The 22189-nt window shown below is 43.7% G+C and overlaps 1 protein-coding gene across 4 annotated transcripts in view; it reads right to left on the reverse strand.

The window, feature by feature from the left end:
• MYO7B (myosin VIIB) overlaps positions 1–6663 on the reverse strand; it is a gene marked incomplete at its 5' end in the record, with an annotated part of 76987 nt that extends 70324 nt beyond the window's left edge. For all 4 annotated transcript variants that reach the window (XM_080798531.1, XM_080798530.1, XM_080798528.1 and 1 more), the window contains one exon: positions 6646–6663. In XM_080798531.1, the coding sequence (XP_080654657.1) occupies positions 6646–6663 (18 nt within the window). The remainder of the gene's footprint in view (positions 1–6645) is intronic.
• Between the last annotated feature and the right edge of the window lie 15526 nt (positions 6664–22189).

The raw sequence follows: 22189 nt of genomic DNA on the forward strand, positions 1-22189 counted from the left end.
CCATACATTGCAGCATTACTCACAAAAGCCACATGTGAAAGCAGCCCAAGGGTCTATTGATAGATGAGCAAATAAACAAAATGTGATATATACATACAATGGAATATCATACAGCCTTAAAAAAGAAAGAAATCCTGCCATATGGTACAATGTGGATAGACCTCTAGGACATTAAGCTAAGTGAGGTAAGCCAGTCACGAAAGGACAAATGCTGCATTATTCCATTCATAAGAAGTATCTCAAGTAGTTAAAAACATAGAAACAGAAAGTAGAAAGATGGTTGCCAAAGGCTGGAGGAGAAGGGAGGGAAAACAGTGTTTAATAAGCACTGAATTGAACTTTGCAAGATAAAAACTTCTCAGATCTGTTGCACAAGAAAGTGAATATACTTAATACTGAACTATATGCTTAAAAATTGTTAAGATGGTAAATTTAATGTTATGTGTTTTTTTTTCCAGAAAGAAAATAAAAGGAAAAAAAATCAAAAATTTTTTTTACCCAGCCAAATTGTCATTCCAGTATAAAGGCAACAAACATTTTTGAAGATGCAGTATTATTCCCATAAGCCTTCTTTAAAAAATTGGGAAAAAACTTCAGCTGATAGTACAAGAAATGAAAATAGATCCACACCAACACATATGATCATGAAGTTTCAAAATACTTGAGACAAAGAGAAAATCACAATAGTTTTCAGAAAGAAAAAATAAGCTTTATACAAAGGCTCAAAAGTTAGAATGATATCCGATTTCTCAACAGCAATGCTAGAAGCCAGAAAACAACGTGGAGTAGACATCTTCACAGTTCTCAGGGAAAATTCTATCTAGTATGGAATGCTATGCCAGCTGATATTCACACTTGACTAAACATAATTTAGACATGCAAGTTGTTAAAAAACATTTACCTCCTATGTACCCTTTCTCAGAGAGGTATTACAGGATCTGTTAGATCAAAATGACAGTATAAACCAAGAGAAAGACCTCAGTTGCAGGCAAAGGGATTTAGTACAAAGGAGAGGTGAAAAGCATATTCAGGGTGTCTGTGAAGGAGACCCAAGATGATGTCAAGATGTATGCCTCAGAAATAGAAGATACAGTTGATCTATCCAAGTCAGCAACTCTGGGAGAGATTTCCTTCTGAGGATGAGACCGGCTGAACTCCATATGAATCAGAACATTTTGAGAGTAGACTGACAGATGTTGGAGAAAGCTGGGGGTTAAAGGCATAATAAATACACAGAAAACTGAACAGGTGGAAAAAAGACAATGATAAAATCTAGCAAAGGAAAGTACAGTGCTAGGGGTACACCACAGGCTCAATTGGGAGTAGCATTTACTTAGATATAAAAAGTAAATTGTGTATGCATTTCTGATCAAAGCTAGGTTTAACAATTTGGGGAGGACAAAGACGCAGGTAGTATACTTGTGAGTGCCAGGATGAGGGTAGGCTCAAGGAGCTAAGGTCTTCTTTCACGGTGGGAAGTCAATAATAGATGATGCCTTAAATAAAAAACTCAAGTAGCACAGCAGGCATGTTCTTTCCAAACACAGAGGGAAATATCAAAGAACCAACTAGAAGGTCCGATAGCAGTCACCTCTGAGGAAGAGGAAGTGGGGGACTGATTCTTTAAATGGTGTGTCTATATGACTTTATAAAAATGAAAACTAAATTAAAGCAAGGAACAGTTGCTGTAGGATACAGAAAACCAGCATGAGCAACATATAGAGCTAAGTGAACTAAACAAATCACACCAGACCCTCAGAGGCCCAGGAGAAGCTTTCTTACAATGAGGATGGAATTGCAGTGTGCAGCTAAAACAGCTGGCAGTTCACCGCAGCGAGAAGATTACAAGTCAAAGGTAGAAGATGGGCATCTGACGGCAAACTTGACATTAACCAGAGATGAAAAGGAGAGACACCATTTCTGATCCAGACTGGGTGAGGAGGCGTCAGCCCGACGTGGGCTGGAAGAAGATATCAAAGAATGCAATTTCTGTTCCCTCTCTTTGGCCAAAGCTCTCCTAGGAAACAAATGAGAAACCAGGTAGTGGAAAACAGAGCTTCCTCGTGACCTCTATCAGCAGGGAAACCTGCGCAAGAGCGCCCAAGTCAGGAAAAGAATGAAGAAGAGAAATAGCAGCAGCTGTTAGCTGCAAAGAAAGTAGGAGCCTCTACTGAGATGTAAGGAACAGAGGAGGAGTTCCAGGGATCGGGGAGATCTGCGGAGATCTCAGAGTCCTCTCGCTCTTCGTGGTGGGAAATACCGGACAGCTAGTGGCAGGAAGAGCTCTTGCTGGAGAGAAGGTGGGAGTGCCCCAGCCTGAGACCGAAATTACTGCAAGGAAGCTCAAAGACCTGAAACCATGAACAATCCGGTTCCTGGAGACCTGGTCCTTCACACTAATGTCTTTAAAAAGGGTGGACTGTTGGCCTACTCACCGAAACAGTCATGGTGCCCTGATACCATGTGCCCACCTGCCACGTCTTTCTCTTCTCATAGTGGAAGAGGCGGGCCTAGAAATGGTCTGTGTCTCCATGCACTTAGATAAATGGAAAGTCGTATGGGTCATCGAGGGATCTCAAGCAGCAGGTCTCTGATCTAAGTTCCAGTACAGGCCCATCAGTAGACCCCCAGAAACCAGTCCCTTCTATGGGGACAGATGGCATGGTTGTTGCTGGTGCCAAAGACCCTGTTTTACCCAGGAATGTCTCCTGGTGCCTCGTCATTGTGCCACCTCCCCATCTGATAAAGTATGGTTGAGGATAAGTTATGATCGATTTACCTATCATCAAGCAAACAAATGTTTATGGCTTCCTGCATTGGGACTGAGCCAATCTAACAGAGAGGTGCTTTGAATTTCAAAATATTTCCAACCAGTCTTGTGTATTGAAGGGTCTCCAGCCCCTCTGCCCACAGGTATGTAAACATAGTCCTTATTTGGAAGGAAGATGGGGTTTTCATTAATGTGACCTAAGACCATGCTCTGCCCAGGGCCTTAGGGTGGCTCAGAATGTGTGGCAGCACCAGACTCTGGGTTTTTTCACTTGTCCTTAGGGTAGGGGTAGAGAAGCTGGTGATCATGGCAAAGAGAAAGGTCTATCTGCATGTTCCTCCTTAAGTCAGCTACCTTGCGTGTACATGCATTGTGATGAGATCCCCAAAGCCAACATCAGGGAAAATCTAATGGTTGAAACAATACACTGGCAATGCAAGATCTAATCACCTTCTTCAAAAGACTTCCATTTTTGTTTGAGGTCTCCTCTCTCCCCAGTTCATGGAGTTCTTGGGGAATACCATCCCTTCCACCTCAGAGGTGGGGCAAGTGATCTGGGCCAATCCCCTCATCCTATCCTCTCAGCTGTCAGAAAGGAATGCTGTACACAATGCACAATTTGTAAATCCTTAGTGTGTGGTCCAGGCCAGGGCTTCCAGTAGTAACTGAATTCAAACCACACACGAAATTGAATATGTTCAAGTGGTCACATTTACATTAAAATGTAAAGAGAAATGGGTGAAATTAATTTTATGAGTGTTGTTATTTAACCCCAAAGATTCAAAATATCATCATTTAAATGGGTAAGCAATGTAAAAATTGTTAGTGAGATGTTTTTCATGCTAAGTCCTTGGATCAGGCAGCACATCCCAGTTTGGAGCAGACACATTTGCAAAACTCTGTACAACTTGGGGCTCATGACACCACTGTATACAGAGCAGATTTAGCCCTGACACTTGCCACCTACTCCCAGTACTTTCCCAGATGCACCATGCCTGATTCCCTCTGGGTCTTTGCATGTTCTGTTTCCTTTGCCTAGACCATTCTCCTCCACTGTACACATTCAGAACATCTAGTGGTCCTAAAGTTTTTTTTTTTTTCAAAGTTTGGGATTATATGTGACTTCCAATGACCCAGTGTAACCCTCACAACAATGGTATCATTATTCTTATCTCACCACAAAGATGGAAGTGGTAGTGTGGGATCTGAACCATGGCTGGTCTGACTCAGAAAGGTAGCCTGAGAGGGCAGGAAGAGGAGGTTGAAGCAGATTGGAGGAAGACTGGAGGAGTGGATGTCAAGCTGACAGGGGCAACAGGTGTGGTCTTTGTATCTCAGAACCTGTAGCTGTGTGTCCCCACCCTTGGGAAGAATCATCAGATCACAAAGGGCACTACTGCTGATGTTCTGAGACGTCTCGGACAGCCCCACATTCATCTGACAGATGATAAAACTAAGGTATAGAGGTTGGAAAGCTTGGCCAAGGTCACACAGCAAGCAATTGGCAGAGCTTCCCAGAGCAGCAAGTTAGCCATTTTCTTTGAGAAAGGAACCCTGAGCTGCTCCTGGAGAAACCCCTACCTCACTCCTGGCCTGGGTAAAAAGTGTGAAAAGTGTGAAAATCAAATTTCTCCAACTCAAATCCCATTTTAATTATATTAGAAGAGTTTACAAACCTGGGGCCAGTTGGCAGGAGGTAGAGGGAGTGGGGAGCGGTGGGGAGGGGATCTGCTGCTAATTGCTTTCCAAAAAATGACTTTTTCCATGATGTAGTTACTCAACATGTTTGAATTTTCTTAATAGAGATTAGAGTAAACATTAAAGTCTATTATAGACTGAATTGTGTCCTTCCCAAATTCTTCTGTCAAAGTTCTATCCCCCAACGTAACTGTATTTGGAGATAGGGCCTTTAAGAAGGTAATTAAGGTTAAATGAGGTCAAAGAGGTACAGCTGCAACCTGGTAGGATTGGTGTCTTTTTTTTTTTTAATAATTTTATTTATTTTTTTTAAAGACTTTATTTATTTATTTGACAGACGGAGAGGCAGGCAGAGAGAGAGAGAGAGAGAGAGTGAAGCAGGCTCCCTGCTGAGCGGAGAGCCCGATATGGGGCTCGATCCCAGAACCCCAAGACCATGACCTGAGCCGAAGGCAGCGGCCTAACCCACCGAGCCACCCAGGCGCCCCAGGATTGGTGTCTTTATAAGGGGAAGAGACACCAGAGCACACTCTCTCTCCCTCCCTTCCTCCCTCAGTGTGTGTGTGTGTGCGCGTGTGCGTGCACGTGCACGCAATGAAAGAAGACCATGGGGAAAGGTGACTGTGCAAGCCAGAGAGGTCTCACCAGACACTAACCCTACCGGGACCTTGTTAGTGGACTTTAGTCTCTAAGACTGTGAGGGAATAAATTTCTGTTGTTCAAGCCACCCAGTCTGTGGTGTGTGTTATGGGATTTTGTTATGGTATAGTTTTGAAGAGCAGACTAAGAGCCCCTTTGAGATTGGACAGACCTGGGTTCTCATCCCTACTTTCCATTCCAGAGCTACATGGGCTTGGGCAAGTCACTTAACCTCTCCGAGCATCGTTTTCTTCATCTGTTGAACAGGGCAGCATCACTGAGCTGTTGTGAAGATGGAATGTAACACAGGTCAGGAGCCTGCATAGTGCCCAGCACAGAGCAGCCCAGATGGATGATACATCAGAAATAAGCATAGTATGGTTCCACGCCTTATTCAAGAATCACTAGGACCCACTGAAGGGATCACTGATGAATCAGATTTTCACCCTTTTTCCAAGGAACTTGCCATCTTAGAAGACAGAACAGGCCCACAATTGCAACTGAGAATATTATGCCTCCAGGAGTTATCTTTCTAAACTCTGCTTGAAGTTAGTCATGTTCCCAGTGGGACCCTTGGGACTAGTGCATCCCAGGAGTGTATTCCTTTGTGAAATAAGCCTGGCTTTGCCTTACAGCTTGGGCTCCTCATGCTCCAAAGTGGTGCCAAGTTCTAATGTTTTTGATTACTAAAAGTCCTTGCAATTTGAATTTTGAGACCGTGTGTCCTCTCTCCAGTCTAAAACAGCCTATTTCTTCTCTGAAAAAAAACAATGCTAGCCACACTTCTGTGACTCAGATAGTTGGGAGGCTTGGTTTCAGGAGCTCTTGGTGGCTGGGGGATGCTGCCCCATTCAGCAGTGTAGATCCAACAGCCAGAAGGAGACAATGGCTACTTTCTGGCTTTGAAGGCAGAAGAATATTTGGGGCATCTTCTTACCAAAATGGAATTTCTGCCATCTGGATTTCCCAGGTTTGGGCTGAAATTCAGGGTGAGTTGGGAGGGGGGCTCTCCTCTGGGCTACTCCAGCCCCCAAGGTTCACTTGTCCTGCATGCACCACCCCAGCTGCCTAGAGGTGCCCTGCATCCCAACCCCAGCGCAGGGCAGGGTCTCAGCATTTGCTTCCTTCCCCCATGGAGCCATCTCTTGGCTGTTGCTATGCAGCAGGCACTTGTATGTCTGTTGAGCTGAGGGAAGATGGTGCAGAGCCGGAGGTGGAGATCAGACCCAGTATTTGATTTCTGTTCCCTCTGAGTAAGCTCCCTGCAACAGTTGCAATAAGACTACAAAAGAGACATCACTTTGTCAAGGCATTTAAGCCTGAAATATAAGTGAGGGATTACTGTGCAAGTGTGGTCACCTGCCCAGGCCCAGAGGTTGGCCAAACTCATTTTCTTTAGGCAACATAATCTGTCCTGTTCCTCGTATTCCCTTGTCTCTGATGTTTTCCTTGTGGGCCCTCATTGTTTCTCATTTGACTAGACTCAGCCTTTAGTAACTCCCCACAGAAACCCTAGATGGAATAGATGCAATTCTTACCAGCCTGAAGGCCGACATCCTGAGGCAGCAGCTCCTCCCAGCCTGCACGCAGAGAGAAAGCAGAACGTCAGTCCACATGGCCTTGCCTTGGAGCTCCCAGAGGGCAGGGGCCAGTGTATACATCAGAATGTCCCTGAGCACTGGGCATTGGCTCTGGCTCAAGAAGTGACTCTTGACAACATGGACAAGTAAGTCACAGTCCCAACCAGTTGTGAGAAGATGCTTTCTTGGTTTCTTCCGTCTTATCTTATCTTTATTGGTCATCTATTTTGCACTCAGTACTGGGCTGGACATAGGGAGTGTGAGTGGTTTCAAACATCCTTCAGACACCATCCCTGTCCTCCAGAAGCACAAATTTTGTCTGCTCAGACATACGTGAAAACCAATCATCACCCACACACCATGGGCACTGCTGAGGTAAGAAGCCAACGTAGCTAGAGACATGTGATGTACTTTATCTAAACCTCATAGCACCCCCAAAACACAGGTGTTCCCCCATTTCTTACAAGGAACCCCACAGAGAGAAGGTGACCCAGTTAGTTAGGAGCACAGCTGGGAATCCAACCCTGAACTGCTCCCTTTCAAAAGGGCCCCTAGGACCTTGCTGCTCCCCACCATCCTGGGGGGCTTTGGGAGCACTCTAGCAGGCCTGATGAGCTGCAGCAGGTCAGGGAGGGAGACTGGGCGGCCCTGCCTGCTGCTATCCTGACATGGAGCACAAGCACTTCACCATCCTCTGCAGTGAGCAGCATGAGGTGAGCTGGATCTGTTTTGTTCATCACTGTGCTCACTGCATCTGGCACATGCCTCCCCCCAGGAAATACTTGTTCAATGAAACTGTGAATGATGCCCTTGGAGAGGCTTTGACACTGACTTTAAAAGATGAATAAGAACTCACAGTGGAAGGAAGGGAGGACCTTCCCCAAGGGTGGTGCAACTTTTGCAAAGTCAGAGGGAAAATTGCAAATGATGTTGGGGTCAGCATGTTTAGGCTGAGCAGAGTAAGAGGGGAGGTAAGAGAAAAGTAGTGGTGTAGGCAGCAGGTGAATGTGACAAAGAGCCTTTTGCTACTCTGTCCTGGTGGACAAAGAATTTTCTTATTCCAATTTGAATTTAGTGTACGGGCATTTATATGTTTAATGATAATCTAAACCTTCCTCATTTGTTGAGTACCTACAGTGCAAAAGGGAAAATCAGACTGTAGATTCCTTTTTAAGGTCTGAGCTTACATTTTTCTCTCTAACCCCAGAGGAACATGGTACTTCCTGTCCTGGTCTTGTCCCCATTCTCCTGGGCTGGGATGTTTGTGGGTAGACAGAGGCTGAGAATCTAGGAAAGGTGTCCTTGGGGGCACTGCAACCCAACCTTCCCACTGATGCTCAGGGCCTGAGCGGCCCGCCCCCCCTCCCCTGCCCCTCAGGGACTTGGGAGGTGGTGGGCGGTGGGGGTGGGTGGGCAGGGCAGAAAGTTTGGCTCTGCCATCTACCAGCTGTGTGAGCTGGAGCAGGTCCTGCAAGTGATTTAGCATGCTCCTCCCTGAAAAAGAAACGGCTTGACTTTTGCAGGGTCTCTGCGAGGTCAGAGACACACAGGGAGCACTCACGAAATGTTTGTTTGTGCCTCCAGCTTTTCTCTGGGATTCCCTTCCCTGGGATGCCCTTTCCCCCTTCCCTGGGAAGCACTCCTGAGGCTCCTGAGGGATTATAGTGCCCAGGCATGAGGCTGCTGACACTTGGGCCACATTTCTACTCTTTCTCTTGTAGAGGTAGGCCCAGGTGACCGCCCACCCCTGGGACACCTGCAGCTAAGGTGGAGCCAGCCAGGCACGCTTTGGAATCTGTTTATTCCCATTTAGGTGGTAGAAACCTTGACATTCCAACAGGTAACAGCTGCCCTCAGGGAGGACCTCCCACTGAGCAGACACTGCTCTAGGAGAAGATGCTGCTATCCCCATTTAATGGGTAGAACAACAGAGGTCAAGAAATAGAAACTTTGCCCAAACTATTCAACTGGTCAGAGGAGAAAGGGGTTGTTCTGTCCAGCTCCAAAATCCATGCACTTTGTCCTACTGCCTCTGCTTTGGGAAAGTTTAGGGCTCTGTATAAAAGTGCAAAGCAACTCTCATCTGAATCCTGGCTTCCAGCAGTTCTCCCAAGAGAGGCTGTCCATCTCCCAGCCTCACATAACCAGTGAGAGATGGGTGGGAAAGATGCAGAGGGGCACTGCCCACCTCTGGCTCCCCACTGCTGCTCTGACTCCTTGCTCCCCCACCCCAGGTAGAAATTTTAGGCCCACCCATGGTCTCTGGCTCTGTCACCCTCTGCCCCTTCACTCACGGCATCTGACCTCCATGTACATCACAGCATCCTTCTCCAGACACCAGGGTGGATCTCCCCCTGTATCCCCCTGCCCATCCTGGACTCCCACTCCTCTGACTCCTAGACTCCAGTGATGTCCACTCCCCCGCCACTGCCCTGGTCTTCCCATGTCCCAGAATTGCTCCGCCTCAGAAACCATGTCCTCCAGTCACATCCCAGACCAGCACCATGCCTCCCCCCCACCCCCCCACCCCATGAGGAACTATTCCTTTGTTTCATTATGACCCCTCAGCCCCTTTGTTTCTCCAGGTCTGTCAGCCTGCATCCTAGCTTCATTCCTTTCCCAGCCAGCCTGGACAGTGCCCTACCTCTTTTTGGGGAAGAAAGCGGTTTTATAATACCCATAAACATAACACAAATATAAAGTACAATAAACTTCAGGACATGTGTACCCCTCTGGTCTATCATACTCCTGCTCTCACCTTGCAAAGTCCCAGCCCCGAGCCAAGCACAACAGTGACGTGTCATACCACCTTGAAGACAGGTCAGGGTAGTTTCATGGCCTACGCCTCTTCTAGGACTCTAGAAATGCCTGAGACCCTCCCATGGACCCTGCTCAGCTCTTTCTACAAAAAAAATAAAATAAAATAAAAACCCCAAACCAAAACAAAACAAAAAGCAAAAACCCCTATTTCAAAGCTTCCTCCCACTACTCACTCTGCAGAAAACCTTGATCTGCATCACTGAAAAAAGAGAAATGACCCTCAGCCTCCAGTTCTGTTTACTCCTTGCCAGCTCCTGCTTACTCCTTTCCTTCTACCTGTGAACACTGAAGGGACTGCCCAGGGGAAGGGATGTCCTGATGGCCCCCATTAACCCTTCCAGCCCTGCATTCTCCCTCCTCCACTGGGGCTTTTGCTCTATCAGTTACTGTAGTGGTTAATATATGTCCACAAATTCTTTGTCACTCTTTCCTTCAAAAGATGGAGACTCGGGATGCCTGGATGGCTCAGTCAGTTAAGCATCTGCCTTCAGCTCAGATCATGATCCCAGAGTTCTGGGATTGAGTTCCATATCAGGCTCCTTGTTCAGCAGGGAGCCTGTTTCTCCCTCTGCCTAATGCTCCCCCTGCTTATGCGCTCACTCTGTTTCTTTCTCTCTCTGACAAATAAATAAATACAAATGTTAAAAAAAAAAAATGAAGACTCATTCTGTTATCCTTGAGTGTGGACTTAGTGATTTCACTTCTAACAAATAGAATAAGGTGATGGGATGGGGTATAGCTTCCAAGACTAGAAAAGGTTTTGTGGCTTCTCCCTTGCTCTCTCTAAGGTCGCTCAGCTCAGCTTGGGGAACCTTGCTGCCATGTCATGAGGACAAGCAGCCCTAGGGAATGGGCCCATGTGGGGAGGAACTGGGTCTGCAGTCAATAGCCAGTAATCTTAGAAGCAGATCTTCCAGCCCTGGTCAAGGTTGTAGATGCCCACAGCTCCATCCAACATCCTGACTGTTAACAGGCTAAATTGCGCATATCAAATCCTAACCCCTAGTCCCTCAGAATGGAACTGAATTTGAAGAGGAGGCCTTTAAAGAGGCGATGAAGGTAAATCAAAGCTATTAGCATGGGGCCTAATCCAAAAAGACTGAAGTCCTTGTGATGAAGGAGCAGGAGGCTGGCTGAGGACAAAGCAAAAGCTGGCACTTTGCACCCCCTCTCCACCCCCTCCCCTCGGTAATATATGAGACATTCCTCAGGCACCCCTGACTGCCATAAAGAAAAACAAATAGTTAACTTGCAGAGATCACAATCCTGCAGGACAGGAGTCTCCTTTGGTTTACAAATGTCCTAGAGATCTACAAACGAAGAAGTTACCTTATCAATAGCACAATTTCCAGAGGCAAATAACTCAGTTCCTCAAGCCCTAATGTCACCCTCCCCTCCATAAACAAAACTGAAGGAGGCTGAAGTAGAGGGAAATGTAAATAAAGTTAAAACTCTTCTGAACCTGGGGCTCCTGGGTGGCTCAGTGGGTTAAAGCCTCTGCCTTCGGCTCAGGTCATGATCTCAGGGTCCTGGGATCAAGCGCCGCATTGGGCTCTCTGCTCAGCAGGGAGCCTGCTTCCCTTCCTGCCTCTCTGCCTACTTGTGATCTCTGTCTGTCAAATAAATAAATAAAATCTTTAACAACAAAAAAACCTCTTCTGAACCTAAATCTCACTAACAAAGACGCTTGATAGCAGGATTGTGACATCCCACCAGGAATCTCCCAACTATCTTGGCTTGCCAAAAGACAACAATGATCAAGCCACAAGATCTCCGGTATCCCTGCACCTTGTAGGCCCTCTTTAGCATATGAAGGCTCTGTTGAAACCCCCCTTTTCCCTCACCTTCCCCCAACCACAGGGTACATAACCTGCTATCCCTCACAACCCCGACCAGCAGCTATTTCTGCCCACAGGTCCTGTCCCCATGCTTTAATAAACCACCATTTTGCACCAAAGATGTCTCAAGAATTCTTTCTTGGTCATCGGCTCCGGACCTCAGCCCACCCAACCTCACCCAGGTTCTAGAACTTAATCACTTGTAGAAAGAGGGAGAGATGCTAGAGGTGTGTGTGAGTGGAGTTATGACCATATGAGGACAAAGCAGCGAGAGGGTGGCTGTCTGTAAGCCAAGGAGAGAGGCCTTGGAAAAAAACCAATCCTGCCATAAATATCTGTTGTTTAAGCTGCTTGCTCTGTGGCATTTTGTTATGGCAGCCCTCGAAAATGAATGCAAACCTCAAAACAGTCCTTGGTGAAGAACTGCCCAGCTAAGCTGCTCTTGGATTTCTGACACTTGGAAAATGTATGAGATAATAAACACCTGTCGTTTTAAGCTGCAAGATTTTGGAATCGTTAGCTATGCAACAATAGATAACTAATACAATTACCCCTCACACTTACATTTACACCCATTCTCACTGTTTTGGCCTTTCCTCTCTGCATAGAGATAAACTCAGGTCTCACCTAAAAATGAATTTTCTTGGCCTCATGACCCCCTCCAGCTGTTGCCCTCCTCCTGCTTTTGCTCCTCCGCAGAGCTTCTTGAAGGAGTTGTCTCTCCACACCCATGCTTCCTGTACTCTCTCACCCTCATGCCCTTCCCCACCTTCCCTTTGGCTCTGGGGCACCCTTGATCTCCTGCCAAGGCCCTTTCCTTCACTTTGACCTCTTCCTGTCTGAGGAAGATGCTGATTGTTTTTGTCTGCTTGAAATGCCTTCCTCTGTTCCCTTTTGGGGTAATTCTCCTTCCTTTGTTCAAACTGTGTTTCTAATAAGGACTGTAAAAGACATAAATCACAGTAACCCAGAGTCAGCCTGTGACCCAAGCAGGGACCAGCCACAGGCTTCCCCTGAGATGTTTTAATTAGAACTGAGAATTGGTTTTCCTCTCTAGCCATAACGTTTTGAAATGTGATTCCAGAACTGACAGGAGCTTTTGTTCTAGTGTCCTGAAAATAGATAACTTGAGAGAATAAAGTTGGTAGCTGGGAAGGAAGGAGACAAAAGACAGAAATTCTGTCTCTGTCTTTTTGCACTTTAATTATTTGAGCTAAGGCATTTGGATTCTATCATTGAAACCAAAGAATTCTCACTGATCCGGTGGCCCTAATTCTGTTCTCTTTCAGCTGTATGTTTCCCTTGTGCATTCCCACCCTCTCCCAGGGCCACCATCAGGATAAAAATGCTGCCAAGTCCAAAATCAATGTCTCCAGCCCCCATCTCCATCCTGAACTCCAGGTCCATCAAGCCTCTATTTTTCTGGAGGTGTCCAGCACACAGGTGGACTCATTAAACTCAGTATGACCATAGTAACTCATCTCCTCTTCCTGCACCTGCTTTTTCCTATGCATTCTTTATCTCGGTGAATGAAACTAGCAACTGTGAAGAAAACGCTTGAGTCATCCTATTATCCCCATCTCTAAATGATCACTAGGATCTGAAGATTTCATTTGTTAAAACTTAAGCCTCCCAACTATATGTTGTCTATAAGAGAGCCACTTTAAAAATAAAGACACGTGGGGCACCTGGGTGGCTCAGTGGGTTAAGCCTCTGCCTTCGGCTCAGGTCATGATCTCAGGGTCCTGGGATCGAGTCCTGCATTGGGCTCTCTGCTCAGCAGGGAGCCTGCTTCCTCCTCTCTCTCTCTCTCTCTGCCTACTTGTGATCTCTCTCTGTCAAATAAATAAATAAAATCTTAAAAAAAATAAAGACATGTATTAAAAGTAAAGAAATAAAGAAAGATATACCATGAAAACAAAAGGAAGTTGGAAAGAGGAGGAGCAAGATGGCAGAGGAGTAGGAGACCTAAATATCATTGGGTTCCAGGAGTTCAGCTAGATAGTTATCAAACCATTCTGAACATCTACAAACTCAAAAGGAGACCAAAGAGAAGAAGAGCAGCAATTCTAGGAACAGAAAATTGACCACTTTCTGGAAGGCAGGACATTTGGAGAAGTGAATCTGAGGTGACAATATGGGAAGATAGACTGGAGGAGGAGGGGCTGCTCCCAGCAAGTGGTGGAGCAGCAGAGCACAAAACAGAACGTTCAGAAGTCCACTCCACTGAGAGACGTCGCTCCAGAGGCTAAGCGCGGGGTGGAGCCCTTGTGGGGAGAGTGTGGTCTCAGGACCTGCAGGATCACAGTAAGACCAGGGGTGCCTGAATGTGGCAGAGCCCCCAGGTATTGGAGCTGGGAAGCCAGCTACAGAGTTGGAGCTGAGGAGAGGGCTATCAACTCGGGGTTACCTTAAACCATGATTCAAGCAGGGACCCCACAAGCAGCAGATCCAGGGAGACTCCCTCCTTCCTCCTCTGGGAGGAATGGTGAGGGAGCATGCTGCAGGAATCTGCTGGGTTTGGAGACTCCAAACAGGGCCATACACCGGAGATAGAAATGCTTGGTCACAGGCCAGGTGAGCACAGAGTGTGGCCAGAGACCAGGGAGATGAGGGTGATTGACTGCTTTTCTCTGAGGGTGCACTGAGGAGTGCCCCGAGCACTCAGGCTGGAGATTTGGAGGCTGCCATCTTCATTCTCCTCCTCCAAAGCTGTGTGGAAAGCATTCAGGGAACAAAAGCTACTGAGAGCAAAACCGAGCAGATCACTTAGCCTGGCCCCTGGGAAGGGTGGTGCAATTCTGCTTTGGGCAAAGATGTTTGAGAATTACTGCAACAGGCTGCTCCCCCAGAAGATCAGCAAGAACATCCAGCCAAGACCAAGTATACCAATCAATGAGAACTGCAAAACTTCAGAGCTACTGGAATACAGCACATAGCCTTCATGGCTTTTTTCACATGATCCTCTAGTCGTGCAAAGTTAAATTTTTTAAATTTTATTTTTTTCTTAATCTATTTAAAAAAATTTTTCCTTTTTCCTATTTTAACATTTTAACTATTTTATCTTATTAATACCTTTTAAAAATATTTTTAAAATTTCACTGTTATAGTCATATTCTATCTCTTCATTGTATTTAATCTTATGTTTTGTTTTTCTTTCTTTAAAATTTTGGGATACAGTTTCTTCTAGTAGATCAAAATATACCCTAAATCTAGTCTCTAGCCTGATCACATTCTTTTCTCTCTTTTTTTTTCTTTCTTAAACCAGCTTCTTATCTTATCAATTCCTTTCTTAGAATCTTTTCTTAATTTTCATCTTTACAGTCATATTCCATACCTTCATCACCTTTATATATTTTTATATATATATATAGATTTTCCTTTCTTTAAAATTTTGGGAGGCACTTTCTCATAACAGACCAAAATACATCCAAAACCAAGAGTGTGGCTCTCTTCTATCCACCAGGCCAGTGTGTGTGTATGTGTGTGTGTGTGTGTGTGTGTGTGTGTATGTATTTCTTCTCTCCCTGGTTTCGGGACACTTCTGATTTAGTTAGTGTACATTTTTCTGGGCTTGTTGCTACCCTTTTAGTATATTGTTCTCTCATTCACCTATTATTATCAGGATAAAATGACAAGGTGGAAAAACTCACCACAAAAAAAAGAATAAGAGGCAGTAACAATGGCTAGGGATCTAATCAATATGGACATTAGTAATATGTCAGAACTAGAGTTCAGAATGATGGTTATCAAGGTGCCAGCTAGGCTCAAAAAAGCATAGAAGATACTAGAGAATCCCTTTCTGGACAAATAAAATAACTAAAATCTAACCAAGTTGAAATTTTTAAAAGCTATTAATGAGGTGCAATAAAAAATGGATTCTCTTACTACTAGGATAAATGAGACAGAAGAGAGAATTAGTGATATAGAAGACCAAATGATGGAGAATAAAGAAGCTGAGAAAAAGAGACACAAAAAACTACAGGACCACAAGGGGAGAATTCGAGAGATAAGTGATACCATAAGATGAAACAATATTAGAATAATTGGGATCCCAGAAGAAGAAGAAAGAGAGAAAGGGGCAGAAGGCATATTGGAGCAAATTATAGCAGAGAATTTCACTAATTTGGCAAATGGAACAAGCATCAAAAATCTAGGAGGCACAGAGAACCCCCTCAAAATCAATAAAAATAGGCCCACACCCCATCATTTAATAGTAAAACTTACAAGTCTCAGTGACAAAGAGAAAATCCTGAAAGCAGCTTGGGACAAGAGGTGTGTAACATACAATGGTAGAAATATTGGATTGGCAGCAGACCTATCCACAGAGACCTGGCAGGCTAGAAAGGACAGGCATGATATATTCAGAGCACTAAATGAGAAAAACATGTAGCCAAGAATATCCAGCTTGGCTGTCACTGAGTATAGAGGGATAAAAAGCTTCCAAGACAAACAAAAGCTAATAGAATTTGAAAACACCAAACCAGCCCTACAGAATATATGGAAAGGGGTCCTTTAAGCAAAGAGAGAACCTAAAAGTAACAGACCAGAAAGGAATTTAGTGCCATTGCATTGCCTGCAAGGCAATGCAATGGCACTAAATTCATATCTTTCAATAGTTACCATGAATGTAAATGGGCTAAATGTCCCTATCAAAAGAAACAGGGTATCAGAATGGATAAAAAAAAACAAGACCCATAGATATTCTGTCTACAAGAAACTCCTTTTAGACCCAAGGTTATCTCCAGATTTAAAGTGAAGGGGTGGGAAACAATTTACCATGCTAATGGACATTTTAAAAAAAGCTGGGATGGCAATCCTTGTATCAGATAAATTAGATTTTAAGCCAAAGCCTATAATAAGAGAGGAGGAAGGATACTATATCATACTTAAAGGGTCTGTCCAACAAGAAGATCTAACAATTTTAAATTTCTATGCCCCTAACATGGGAGCAGCCAACTATATAAACCAATTAATAACAAAATCAAAGAAACACAACAACAATAATACAATAATAGTAGGGGACTTTAACACCCCCTTCACTGAAATGGACAGATCACCTAAGCAAAAGATCAACATGGAAATAAAGGCTTTAAATGACACACTGGACCAGATGGACATCACAGATATATTTAGAACATTCCAGCCCAAAGCAACAGAATACACATTCTTCTCTAGTGCATATGGAACATTCTCCAGAATGGATCACATCCTGGATCACAAATCAAGTCTCAACCACCACCAAAAGACTGGGATCATTCCCTGCATATTTTCATATCACAATGCTTTGAAACTAGAACTCAACCACAAGAGGAAAGTTGGAAAGAACTCAAATATGTGGAGGCTTGAGAGCATCTTACTAAAGAATGAATGGGTCAACCATGAAATTAAAGAAGAATTTAAAAAATTCATGGAAACAAGTGAAAATGAAAACACAATGGTTCACAATCTTTGGAACACAGCAAAGGCGGTCCTGAGAGGAAAATATATGGCAATACAATCCTTTCTCAAGAAACAAGAAAGGTCTCAAGTACACAACCTAACCCTACACCTAAAGGAGCTGGAGAAAGAACAGCAAAGAAAGCCTAAACCCAGCAGAAGAAAAGAAATCATAAAGATCAGAACAGAAATCAATGAAATAGAAACCAAAAGAAAAGTAGAACAAATCAACAAAACTAGGAGCTGGTTCTTTGAAAGAATTAATAAGGTTAACAACTCCCTAGCCAGACTTATCAAAAAGAAAAGAGAAAGGACCCAAGTTAATAAAATCATGAATGAAAGAGGAGAGATTACAACTAACACCAAAGAAATACAAACAATTATAAGAACATATTATGAGCAACTCTACACCAGCAAATTTGACAATCTGGAAGAAATGGATGCATTCCTGGAGACACATAAACTACCAAAACTGAAGCAGGAAGAAATAGAAAACCTGAACAGATTCACAACCAGTAAGGAGATTGAAGCAATCATCAAAAATCTCCTAACAAACAAGAGCCCATGGCCAGACGGCTTCCCAGGGGAATTCTACCAAACATTTAAAGAATCAATACCTATTCTCCTGAAACTGTTCCAAAAAATAGAAATGGAAGGAAAACTTCCAAACTCATTTTACGAGGCCAGCATTACCTTGATCCCAAAACCAAAGACCCCATCAAAAAAGAGAATTACAGACCAATATCCTTGATGAACATGGATGCAAAAATCCTCACCAAAATACTAGCTAATAGGATCCAACAGTACCTTAAAAGGATTATTTATCAAGACCAAGTGGGATTTATTCCCGGGCTGCAAGTTTGGTTCTACATCTGTAAATCGATCAATGTGATAAACTACCTTAATAGAAGAAAGAACAAGAACCATATGATACTCTCAATAGATGTTGAAAAAGCATTTGACAGGGGCACCTGGGTGGCTTAGTGGGTTAAAGCCTCTGCCTTTGGCTCAGGTCATGATCCCAGGGTTCTGGGATCAAGCACTGCATTGGGCTCTCTGCTCAGCAGGGAGCCTGCTTCCTCCTCTCTCTCTGTCTGCCTCTCTGCCTACTTGTGATCTCTGTCAAATAAATAAAATCTTTAAAAAAAAAAAGAAAGAAAGAAAAAGCATTTGACAAAGTACAGCATTCTTTCTTGATCAAAACTCTTCACAGTGTAGGGATAGAGGGTACATACCTCAATATCATAAAGGCCATCTATGAAAAACCCACCACGAATATCATTCTCAATAGGGAAAAAGTGAGACCTTTTCCCCCAAGGTCAGGAACATGGCAGAGCTGTCCACTATCATCACTGCTACTCAACATAGTACTAGAAGTCCTAACCTCAGCAATCGGACAACAGAAAGAAATAAAAGATATCCAAATTAACAAAGAAGAAGTCAAATTCTCATTCTTTGTAGATGATATGACACTTTATGTGGAAAACCCAAAAGACTCCAGTCCCAAACTGCTAGAACTTATACAGGGATTCAGTAAAGTGTCAGGATATAAAATCAATGCACAGAAATCAGCTGCATTTCTATACACCAACAAACAAGACAGAAGAAAGAGAAATTAAGGAGTTGATCCCATTTACAATTGCACCCAAAACCATAAGATACCTAGGAATAAACCTAACCAAAGAGGCAAAGAATCTGTACTCGGAAAACTATAAAGTACTCACAGAAGAAATTGAAGAAGACACAAAGAAATGGAAAAACATTCCATGCTCACGGATTGGAAGAAAAAATATTGTGAAAATGTCTATGCTACCTAAAGCAATCTACACATTTAATGCACTCCTTATCAAAATATCATCAATTTTTTTCAAAGAAATGGAACAAATAATCCTAAAATTTATATGGAACAAGAAAAGATCCAGAATAGCCAAAGGAATGTAGAAAAAAAAAGCCAAAGTTGGCGGCATCACAATTCCAGACTTCAAGCTCTGTGACAAAGCTGTCATCATCAAGACAGTATGGTATTGGCACAAAAACAGACATATAGATCAATGGAACAGAATAGAGAGCCCAGAAATGGACCCTCAACTCTATGGTCAACTAATCTTTGACAAAGCAAGAAGGAATGTCCAATGGAAAAAAGACAGTCCCTTCAACAAATAGTGTTGGGAAAATTGGACAGCCACATGCAGAAGAATGAAACTGGACCATTTCCTTACACCACACACAAAAATAGACTCAAAATGGATCAATGGATTAAAGACCTCAATGTGAGACAGAAATCCATCAAAATGCTTGAGGACAACACAGGCAGCAACCTTTTTGACCTCAGCCACAGCAACTTCTTCCTAAAAACGTCACCAAAGACAAGGGAAGCAAGGGTGAAAATGAACTACTGGGACTTCATCAAGATCAAAAGCTTTTGCACAGCAAAGGAAACAGTCAACAAAACCAAAAGACAACTGACAGAATGGGAGAAGATATTTGCAGATGACATATCAGATAAAGGGATGGTATCCAAAATCTAAAATGAACTTATCAAACTCAACACCCAAAGAACAAATAATCAAATGAAGAAATGGGCAGAGGACATGAACAGACATTTCTGCAAAGAAGACATCCAAATGGCCAAAAGACACATGAAAAAGTGCTCCACATCACTCAGCATCAGGGAAATACAAATCAAAACCACAGTGAGATACCACCTGATACCAGTCAGAATGGCTAAAACTAACAAGTCAGGAAATGACAGATGTTGGCGAGGATGCGGAGAAAGGGGAATCCTCCTACACTGTTGGTGGGAATGGAAGCTGGTGTAGCCACTCTGGAAAACAGTATGGAGGTTTCTCAAAAAGTTGAAAACAGAGCTATCCTAGGACCCAGCAATCACACTACTTGTTATTTACCCTAAAGATACAACTGTCGTGATCTGAAAGAGCACATGCACCCTAATGTTTATAGCAGCAATGTCCACAATAGCCAAACTATGGAAAGAACCTAGATGTCCATCAACAGATGAATGTATAAAGAAGATGTGGGGTGTACACACACACACACACACACACACACACACACACACAAACAATGGAATACTATGCAGCCATCAAAAGAAATGAAATCTTGTCATTTGCAGCAACATGGATGGAACTAGAGGGCATTATGCTAAGTGAAATAAGTCAGAGAAAAACAATTATCATATGATCTCTCTGATATGAGGAATTTGAGAGGTAGGGCAGGGAGTTGTGGGGAGATAGGGAGGGAAAAAATGAAACAAGATGGGATCAGGAGGGAGACAAACCATAAGAGACTCTTAATCTCAGGAAACAAACTAAGGGTTGCTGAGGGGAGGGATGGTGTGGCTGGGTTGTGGATATTGGGGAGGGTATGTGCTATGGTGAGTGCTGTGAATACTGTGATTCACAAACCTGTACCCCTGAAGCAAATAACACATTATATGTTTAAAAAAAAGAACAAAAGAAAGAAAGAAAACTGGAGTAGCTAAAGTTATTTCAGACAGAGCAGACTCCAGTGTAAGGAGAATTAAGAGGGCAAGGTGGAATAAAAACAGGCATTACATAATAATAAACAATCAATAAAACTGATAAACCTCTAGCCAAGTTAACCAAGAAAAAAAAGAGAGAAAATGCAAATTTGTAATACCAAAAATGAGAGAGGAACATCTCAAGAATAATTAACTTGATCTTATGGACATTAAAATGATAAAAAAAAAGGAATATTATGAGCAACTAGATCCCTACAAATTTGGTAGCTTAGATGAAATAGACCAATTCCCTGAAAGACAAAAACTACAAGAACTCACACAAGAAGAAATAGACAATCTGAATAAACCTATACCTATTAAAGAAATTGAATCAATAATTAACAACCTGTCCAAAAAAAAAAAAAAAAAGCACCAGCCCTAGATAGTTTCACCAATGAATTCCACCAAACATCTAAGGAAGAAATGAGACTCATTTTCTATAATATCTCCCAGGAAACAGAAGCAGAGAAAACACTTCCTAGCTCATACTATGAGACCAGCATTACCCTACTTCCAAAGCCAGATGAAAGACATTGAAAGAAAGGAAAAACTAGAGGCTATCTCCTGTCCTGCCCATCCCTTGATCCCCTGTCATGCTTCCCCTGGGAGATTAGAAGCCTCGCAGGTAGACTTGCTGCTTCTGGCCTCTCTAAAAATTATTGTTCATTCCACCAACTGAGTGATCGTTACAAAGATGCAAATAATTGGCACATCATACCTCTCCACTACTAGGAGTGTGTCGTATCTTTTTTTGGTTAGTTTTTAAGTAGGCTCCACACTGTTTCAGGCTGCAGTGTGGGGCTTGAACCCAGGACTCTGAGATCAAGACCTGAGCTGAAATCAAGAGTCAGATGCTTAACTGACTGAGCCACCAGGCACCCCAGCATGTGCCATTTCTCTATCACAGTCAGGTCCTTCAGGATCATTGCCCTCCTGGCGTTTCACCTCATATCTCACCTCTTCTCCCACAGGGTGCCCTAAATTTCATGCAGTTCCCCAAATAGCCCACATTCTCTCTCACTTGGGTGTCTGTGCACTTGATCTGATGTGAGTTTAGCAGGAACGCATACGCACACATGTCTGTATCCACACACAGGCACCCTCTCATGGTGCAGCTGTAATTTCCTCTCTCAGAACTTATTCCTGTTTTTATGGTTAGTGTGTGTCTCTCCCACATTGGTGAGAATCTTAAGAACAGAACTGTGCCCTACTCATTCTTGCTGAAAGAATGGAAGCAAGGATGAGTGGGTTGGTGGGTAGATGGATGGGTGGCCACCGGGAAGATGAAAACATCTTCCTATCCCAGGAAAGCAGTATGGCTTTGCCTCTGAGGGAAAACCCTGGGTGTTCACAAGTTCCTGCCTCTTGTTAGTGAGATGATCTCTTCTTAGCTCAGACGCCCTTGTCCAGCCCTGAGGCAGGTCAGTGTGTTGCTGAGCCCACTGGAGCAGTGTCATGCACTGGCCCCAGGGTCTACCTAACTTCAGGTATCAGAATGGGGGTGACAATCATCTGATGGGAGAAGGTTGAGTTACTGGTTCCCAAAGTCCTTCTCAGAGCTGCAGGATGTCTAAAGCTACACATACCACTGTCATGGCCTTCTGGGCATCATTAAAGTGCAGCATGGAAGAAGCAGTAAGAAAATGCTGAAAGGTGAGTGAGGAAAGAATCCAAATGTTGCTGGGACTAGAAGGGGCTGTGTGCCATGTGGTGAATGGGGCATACAGGAGGAGACTGGAGTCTGAGAAGCAAAACCCACGCTGAGTCTCTGGTCTATGGGAAGCTAGTCTAGAGGGAGATGCTACCCTGGAGGGCTGTTTTGCCCAGGGAAGCATTGCCCAGGGAAGTGGTGCAGAAAGGTGTC

The sequence above is a fragment of the Martes martes genome (genome assembly GCF_963455335.1).
Source record: "Martes martes genome assembly, chromosome: 3".
Taxonomy (NCBI): Eukaryota; Metazoa; Chordata; class Mammalia; order Carnivora; family Mustelidae; genus Martes; species Martes martes.